General features: G+C 35.8%; 1 protein-coding gene across 1 annotated transcript; it reads right to left on the bottom strand.

Annotated features, from left to right (window-relative positions):
- Positions 1-2,002: 2,002 nt before the first annotated feature.
- Positions 2,003-5,287, bottom strand: LOC142638649 (elongation factor 1-alpha). The gene is made up of 3 exons (XM_075812696.1): positions 5,177-5,287; positions 3,333-3,804; positions 2,003-3,241 (listed from the first exon to the last, which is right to left on the bottom strand). Exons 2-3 carry the CDS (start codon positions 3,792-3,794, stop codon positions 2,360-2,362), a joined length of 1,344 nt encoding a protein of 447 aa, XP_075668811.1. The 5' UTR covers positions 3,795-3,804; positions 5,177-5,287; the 3' UTR covers positions 2,003-2,359.
- Between the last annotated feature and the right edge of the window lie 3,828 nt (positions 5,288-9,115).

The following is a 9,115-nucleotide window of genomic DNA, read 5'->3' as shown; positions in this document are numbered from 1 at the left end:
GACATTTTGTAAGTTTTTTTGTATTGATTATGAGTGTTACACAATGACCGCTAATGGAAATGCAGGCGATGACCACCATAAGAACACGTGTTATCTCTATTGCAATGGTGACTGGTGAGTTGATAAGTGGTTGTTGCATCATTAAGCCTAAAAGGTATTTCCTTGTAGTAATAAATTCCCAATACTACTAAGGATGTCATTTCCATATCCCTTAGTGCCATGTCAAGCTGATTGTATAATTAAAGACTTACCAACAGTAGCTTCTCACTATTGTACTCACTTGCACCTCTATGTTAGCACAAAGCTTCATTGGCTTAATAATATTGTCCCTTCATTGGTATGTCTTTTGAAGGTCTTATCATGCTTTTGAGGAGTTATAGACTCCAAATTTCATTGAGGAATTAGAAGCTCCAATTACATATCCAATTACATAATAGGTCATGAATACCCAAACACTAGCTTCTATGAATGCTATGGAGATCTTGATGATCCATAAAGGAAGAACATACACCCAAGAAAGGTAAAACTCTAAAATGATAGAAGGACCCTCTAAATATCTAAGATAACCAAAATACAATCATAAAAACAATTACAGTTAAAAATAGAACTTCGCGGTAATGAATATAATATAATTCAACATCTATATAAAATTAGTATAATATAATTCAACATCTATATTTTAAAATAAGTGCTACTATAAGTTTTATTACATTGAGCTTACATGTTGTAGCCCAAAAAGGGGGTCTTGAATCCCACATCGCTTAGGGAAGCACATGAGGATGTTCTTATAAGAAATGACTTTTCTTAAATGTGTAGAGATTTTTTCTCTACTGTTATGTACTTTGGAGGAAGAACAAAATTGTGAGGGGTATAGACTCCAAAGCGGACAATATCTACATAGTTAGAACAAGATCGTTACACGGAATCTTACATCGCCTAGGAAAGCACATGGAGATGTTCTTACTAGGAATTATGAATGACTTCCCTTAAATGTGTAGAGGCCTTTACCCCTTTGTGCTTTGGGGGAGAAGAAAACTATAAATAATATTTAGCCAATTATAAATAGGCAATTATGTAATAAATTTTGTAGAATCTTAGGCATTTTCGTTTGGATAAAATTGTTAAATATTTTTAATTATCGCCCAATAGCTAATAAAGGCTAGATAATTAATGTCCTGCTAATTTGTTTATAAAGTGATTGTATTGTACTTTATCTTCCAGTTCCTAACGAAATTATTGAACTGAGCATTTTCAACCCCACACACACATCAAAAGTAGGTTTTACAACTAACTGCATGAGTATCTTACAGTTTCTAATAGGTTTTTGTCAGTTTTGTGTCTATATTTTGGCTCCCAAATACAAATCTTGTTTTTGTTTCAGGTCATCATCTTAACCAAAAGGAGGATTTAAGAATGTAAAGCCGTACGGCCACGAGGCTAATGTTTTTTACTGTGTTGTTTCTTTCCTGCCATATGCGTTGTATTGGATCCTTATTATCTCTGTCGACCATGACAAAGCAGGTTGCACTGTGAGCATAAAAATTGTTATTTTCATTTTAATTGTCCAAATGGCTACTATCGAACATTAATGCTCGATAGGCCATTCTAACGAAAAGCATTTAGGCCATTCTAAGGCCGTACGGCCGTTCATCAAATTTTTTTTTTCCTCGGCTGATTCTATAAATTACTACATCATCGCATTGAATAAGCTCATGAAAATAAATTGGATAAAGAGACAAATGAATAAAAAAACAAAGCTCCACTCAACTCATCTTTAAAGCCTTGACCCTGTATTTATTTCGTTGCCTCTGAATGGATCAAGTATGTCCTAGTCACAAACTGTTCAATTCTTTAGTCTGTTAATTGGAGATGTTGTAGAGCTGAACCAACAGTCCAAAACTCCAATCCATAATAATAACGTCAATTCTTCCGAAATCAATTCAACAAGTAAGGATCTATAACAAAGAAAAGCAGCGAACCTTAAAAAACTTAACAGCAGAGATAAAGCAAGTAAAATTGTTCAATTGAAAACACACAGACTAGATAACTATAAATGTAAATAGCAAAAATCCGGGCAGCATGAAAACAGACCTAAAACTCCATAGCTGCTTATGAAAATAAATAAGTCTCACATGACACCTTAAGTAAATCAAGAAACACTAGGCACGCCGTAGCCCCGCCACCGCCGGTCAAGCACCCAATTCTGTGAATTGAAGCTACATGACGATGGCAGAGACTTGAAGGTATTACCAACAAAACAAACACTTAGACCTTCTATGGATAGCTTAATAGCAAGAACCCAGTCCTTACTGTAAGGACTACGATACCCACCACTTTCAGAAACCCGGTGCAGCACAATTCACTTCTTTTTGGCAGCAGACTTGGTCACCTTGGCTCCAGATGGATCCTTCTTCTCCACACTCTTGATGACACCAACAGCCACAGTTTGACGCATGTCCCTGACAGCAAAACGACCAAGTGGGGGATACTCGGAGAAAGTTTCCACAACCATGGGCTTGGTGGGAATCATCTTAACCATTCCAGCATCACCGTTCTTCAAGAATTTGGGCTCCTTCTCAAGCTCCTTACCAGACCGCCTGTCAATCTTGGTCAAGAGCTCAGCAAATTTGACAGCAATGTGGGAGGTGTGGCAATCAAGGACAGGGGCATAACCATTTCCAATCTGGCCAGGGTGGTTCATGATGATAACTTGGGAGGTGAAGTTGGCTGCTTCCTTGGCAGGATCATCCTTGGAGTTGGAGGCAACAAACCCACGCTTGAGATCCTTCACAGCAACATTCTTAACATTGAAACCAACATTGTCACCAGGAAGCGCCTCTTGGAGAGCCTCATGATGCATTTCAACGGACTTAACTTCAGTGGTCAACCCAGTGGGCCCAAAGGTCACAACCATACCAGGCTTGACAACACCAGTCTCAACACGACCCACAGGGACAGTTCCAATGCCTCCAATCTTGTAAACATCCTGAAGTGGGAGACGGAGGGGCTTGTCTGAGGGCCTCTTTGGCTCGTTGATCTGGTCAAGGGCCTCAAGAAGGGTTGGTCCCTTGTACCAGTCAAGGTTGGTGGACCTCTCAATCATATTGTCACCCTCAAATCCAGAGATGGGGACAAAAGGAATCTTGTCAGGGTTGTACCCAACCTTCTTCAAGTAGGAAGAGACTTCCTTCACAATTTCATCATACCTAGCCTTTGAGTACTTGGGGGTAGTGGCATCCATCTGTTAACCAAAGCATAAAATATATTATTCACAACCATAACACTCAATATAAAGAACAAATATACTTAGTTATAAGATGGTATCATCGTACCTTGTTGCAGCAGCAAATCATTTGCTTGACACCAAGGGTGAAAGCAAGGAGAGCATGCTCACGGGTCTGTCCATCCTTGGAAATACCAGCTTCAAAACCACCAGTGGTGGAGTCAATAATGAGGACGGCACAATCAGCCTGGGAGGTTCCAGTAATCATGTTCTTGATGAAATCACGATGTCCAGGGGCATCAATGACTGTGCAGTAGTACCTGGTGGTTTCAAACTTCCACAAGGCAATATCAATGGTGATACCACGCTCACGCTCAGCCTTGAGCTTGTCAAGCACCCAGGCGTACTTGAATGACCTCTTGTTCATCTCAGCAGCTTCCTTCTCGAACCTCTCAATAACACGCTTGTCAATACCTCCAAGCTTGTAGATCAAGTGACCAGTGGTGGTCGACTTCCCGGAGTCGACGTGGCCAATGACCACAATGTTGATGTGAACCTTTTCCTTACCCATTCTGAATCAACTGTTAATGAACAAATAACAGTCAGAATACAATTTACTTCGAGCACAATGAAAACCCAATAACAGCAATCAACAATAGATAAATTTCTTCTAGATAAATATGAGCATTGATAAAGAGGGGATGAGGAAATCACACAAACCCAATTATTTAGAGGGTGCAACAAATAATACCTTGTAATTCCAAAAGCAACAAATTACAGCTCAACCAATTCAAGCGCAAGCAATAGGCATTGTGTTTAAAGTTTAATATAAGATAAGGGTTTACTTTGTTTTTTTTCTTAAACCTCTAATTTGTTACTTTTAAAACTATAGGATTTATTTTGTTACAATTTTGGTCTAATTCTTTGATTTCTTGCACCCTTGATATACAAAGTTTAAATGATATTTTCTCAATAAAATAAAACAAGCATCGATCATAAGTTTGAGTGCACATAAACTATAGCACAAAAAGCTATTGCATGCAAAACAATATTGGATGATAAGTAAATACTCCTTCCGTCCCAATTTGTTTGTCTTATTTGAAAAGTCAAACTTTTTAAGAGAAAAGTTATTTATTGTCTAGTCTTCTTATAAAAATGTATAAGTTTACAAAACTACCCTTAAAAAAATTTATCAGTTTTTTTTTAGTTATTTTAAATGAGGCAACTAAAAAAGTGCCCAATCAGATTGATTTTTTAAATATTTGTCAGTTTTCTTTTCAAATTTCAAATAGTTTTGACAATAAGGTAGGGATATAATAGAAACATTAGTAAATTAATGACTTTTAATTTTAGAAATTTGGCAATATTTTGGGACATCATAAAATGAAATAGAGGACAAACAAACTGGGACAGAAGGAGTAACTAATAGTATGAATCTCTGACATGAGAAACAAACTAATTTTTAAAGCTTTATTGCCAAAGAACAATTGATACAAATCGTAAAATTCAGGGTCGTTTAATTAAGAACAGCAAAACGAATAAAACCATAAACTAAACATTCAAACACAAAACTAAATAAAAACATATATATATATATACACATTCAAGTATATCAGATCTAACAGCTTCGTATACCATAGATGCAAATAGATAAAACCAAAAGCTAATCAAAGAGTCAATAACCAAGAACATATTCAATAGAAAATCAGATCTATAAAAAAAAAAAACTCGAAAAAATACAATGCAGGTATAGTTTTACATGTCACAGATCTGAAAAACAACAACAGCAACATCAATTATCATGTAAATTGCGTATAGAGATAAATCAAGAACCAACACAGATTTAAGATTCAAAGCAATCGATTCCACAGATTCAAACAAAAACATAACAATGAAATCAAATGCTATATAGAATCAGCTAGAGAGGCATAGATTAAGAGCGAGAAATCGAACCTGAGGAGCGAGAGAAAGAGAGGAGCTGCGCTAAAACCCTAGCCGCGAGAGAGAAAATAAGAGAGAGTGTGTGAGAGAGAGAGAGAGAGAGACTAGCGAGTAACGAGGAATGAGAGAAGTAGGGTTTGGAGGATATTTATACGACAGCTGGTTGTGATGAGTTTACGAAAATACCCTTGAGTGTGAATTAGAAAGTGTGTCAATTCTGGGACCGTGCTGATCTGTACGCGCGGCTTTTTTTAAATGTTGTTACCATAAATAAAGAGGGTTTGTTGACGACTCGGCCTTGCCTGTGGTTTTTATTAGAGGTTGTATTACACGCGCTATGAAGCGCGTGGTTTTTTGCTTTTTTTTTTTCCCTCTTTGGAATGTATTAACAGTGTTATGATGGAACACGAAGTCTAGACGAGAACGACGTCGCATGAACGGTGAGTCAAATAATTTCTTTTTTGTTTTGGTTGCCAGTGGGCTTGGGAGAATAGAAAGCCCATTGAACTCGTTTGGGGCCCAATCGTAAGTGTTCAAAAGTTTGACAATTCTACTTACTTTTAATTCTTTTTTAAAAGCTTATGGTAATTTAATTACACTCATATTTGAATTTTACCCTCAAAATTTTAAATTTTAAATATTACCCTTTGAAATTTGAGGTGTTTAAATTTTACACCCTAACGTTTCAAAATTTGGATTTTATCCCCTAAAGTTTGGAACTGTTTGGATTTTATACTTCAAAATTCTAGAACCTTAGGATATAAAATCCAAACACCCCCAGATTTTAGGGAGTAAAATCCAAACATTTTTTAAATTTAGAGGGTAAAATTTAAATCTTGAAACATTAGGGTGTAAAATTCAAATACTCCAAAACTTTAGGGGATCAAAGATCAAGGTTCAAGTTTCCAAAAGGGAGCTTCACACACATATACACTTAGATTAAGTTAGAGTACAAATTTTATCTTGTATAAAAAAATAAAAACTTATGGTAAACATTAAAAGCCCCAATAAATCAATTTATCTTTTGCGGACAATTATTTAATTTATTTACCGATTTTATTTGTCATTTTAAGGGGATCTAAATCTAGTGCAATACCCTACGGTTTGGTAGTGTTTTATATTCATAATGTTTTTACCTTTAAAACTTTACATCTCACGATAACATGGTAATTGCAGCTTGCAATTATGGGATCCAAATCCATCTTAAGGATATTTAAATTATATTCCTATATAAAGAATGATAGGGTATTTGTTTGGTGTGTAAGGCTTTACCATATTAAGGATACCTAACTTATATAAATTACTCCAGATTCAAGAGAGGGTTGGACTTGTACCCTTGTACGGTGTACCAGTCAAGCTTTACTATTTATTGTTTTTATTTTTATTTGGTGTACAATTGCAAATCAAGAAATGTAAAATGAATCTTTCTCAGAAAAGAAAAAAAAAATGTAAAATGAATGCATGCATGCTACCATTAGTAATGACTATTGAGATTTGAGGTGTCGCGTTTGAGCGAGTGTCTTATTTATTTTTCATATGCTAAAATGGCAAAGTTAGAAATGCAAGTATCCATAATGGTGCGTTAGTATATTTTTAGAAACTTTTCTAGAAAAAAGGGAAAAAATAATTGATATTTTTTATATTATTTTTTTGTTATTTTTCGTAAATATGGTATTAAAACTTTTCTAAAATAACTCATTAACAAATGCATTATTCGGACCCTGCTAATTTACTATTACTGAAGGTGTGCATTGTTGCATATAAAATTATCTCATCTTTTTTATCTTTTTCTTTTTATTTGGACCTCATCTTTTTATTTTTTATGTTTTTCTTTTTCTTTTATATTTGGGCTAAACTTAGCCGTGCATTAGAGTGTGATGGCAAGTGTCTTCTGGTGGTATGCTGCCACGACCCAAACCTGTACTTCAGAATTTAGAGCATGATCGGCATGTTAATATCAAGTATATAAACCCATAAAATTAGTAATGCAATTGGGCTGGGCTGTTACATCCTTCCCTCCTTAAAAATGTTCATCCTCGAAAATTATACACATACCCTCAACAAAGAGATTCAGATACTTTTGCCTCATTTCGTCCTCTGCCTCCTAGGTTGCCTCTTCTGTAGAGTGGTTTCTCCACAGCACCTTGACTATAGGAATTATCTTGGTGCGAAAAACTTGCTCCTTACAATCTAAAATCTTAATTAGGATCTCTTCATAAGACAAGTTCTCTTGGATTTGAAGTAGTTCATACTCTATCACATGCTTTGAATCAAGAACATACTTTCTAAGATTAGAAATATGAAATATATTATGTATCTTAGATAATGCAGGAGTTAAGGCAATTCAATATGCAGTTCATCCAATTCTTTCAAGTACTTCAAATGGTCCAACAAACCTAGGACTTAGCTTATTTGTTTTCCCAAATCTCAACACTCCTTTCAACGGTGAAGCTTTGATAAATACATGATCTCCCACATCAAATTCAATGTCTCATCGTTTCTTATCAGCATGGCTTTTCTGCCTACTTTGAGTAGCCTTTAGTCGTTCACGAATCAGCCGGATTTTATCAACTGTAATCTACACAATCTCAGGTCTCATCAACTTCCTTTCTCTAACTTCATCCCAACAGATTGGTGACCGACATATTTGTCCATATAAAGACTCAAAAGGAGCCATCTCAATGCTAGAATGATAGTTATTGTTGTAGGCAAACTCAATTAAAGGTAAATGACTATCCCATCTGCCTCATAAATCAAGAACACAAGCCTACAACATGTCTTCAAAGGTCTGAATAGTACGTTTAGATTGTCCATCTGTCAGAGAATGGTAAGCTGTGCTGAATGTCAATTTAGTACTCATCGCTGCCTGCAAACTCTCCCAAAAATGTGAAGTAAACTTAGGATCTCTATTAGACAATAGATGCCGGAACCCCATGTAATCTCACAATTTCTTGTATATATAACTCAACAAGCTTATTTAAAGGATAGTTAACCTTAACACGAAGAAAATGAGCTAACTTGGTTACTCGATCTACAATCACCCAAACCGAATTATAACCTTGAAGTGATCTTAGGAGTCCAACAACAAAATCCATAGTAATATGCTCCCACTTCCACTCAGGGATAGGGAGGGGCTGCAATAGTCCTCCAGGTTGGTGATGTTCAGCTTTTATTTGTTGACAAGTCAAGCAACGACTTACAAATTTAGCAATATCTCTCTTTATACCACTCCACTTGAAATTTCCTCTCAAGTCATGATACATTTTGGTACTGCCTAGATGTATGGTATAAGGAGTACAATGAGCTTCTTCCATGATCTGTTTTTTTAATTCATTAACTGTTGGAACACACAATCTAAAACCATGCATTAAAACACCATCCTTACTAATGAGAAAACCAGGTATGTTGCCATTAGATGCTCTATCATTGATCTTAGCTAATTCTGGATCATTAAATTGAGAGGCCTTAATTTTCTCTAATAAGGTAGGCTTCACAACTAGAGCGGAAAAACATGTACTTGAACCCTTGATTATAAACTCAATCCCCATTCTTTGTAAATTTGCCAAAATTTCTTTTTGACTAGTTAGCATGCAAGCTAATTGTCCCGAAGACTTTCTACTCAAAGCATCTACCGCCACATTTGCTTTGCCAAGATGATATTCAATGGAGCAATCATAATCATTTATTAATTGCAGCCATCTTCTTTGCCTAAGATTCAAGTCTTTTTGTGTAAACAAATATTTGAGACTCTTGTGATCAGTGTATATCCTACAAGATTCACCATACAAATGGTGTCTCCAAATTTTAAGAGCAAAAACTACTGCTGCTAATTCCAAATCATGAGTAAGATAATTTTGTTCATATGACTTTAGTTGTCTAAAGGCATAAGCTATGACCTTCCCTTGTTGCACGAGAACACATCCCAAACCTTTCTTAGAAGCATCACTGTAT

The sequence above is a fragment of the Castanea sativa genome, chromosome 6 (genome assembly GCF_040712315.1).
Source record: "Castanea sativa cultivar Marrone di Chiusa Pesio chromosome 6, ASM4071231v1".
Classification (NCBI taxonomy): Eukaryota; Viridiplantae; Streptophyta; class Magnoliopsida; order Fagales; family Fagaceae; genus Castanea; species Castanea sativa.
This window is presented reverse-complemented; position numbering and strand designations above follow the sequence as displayed.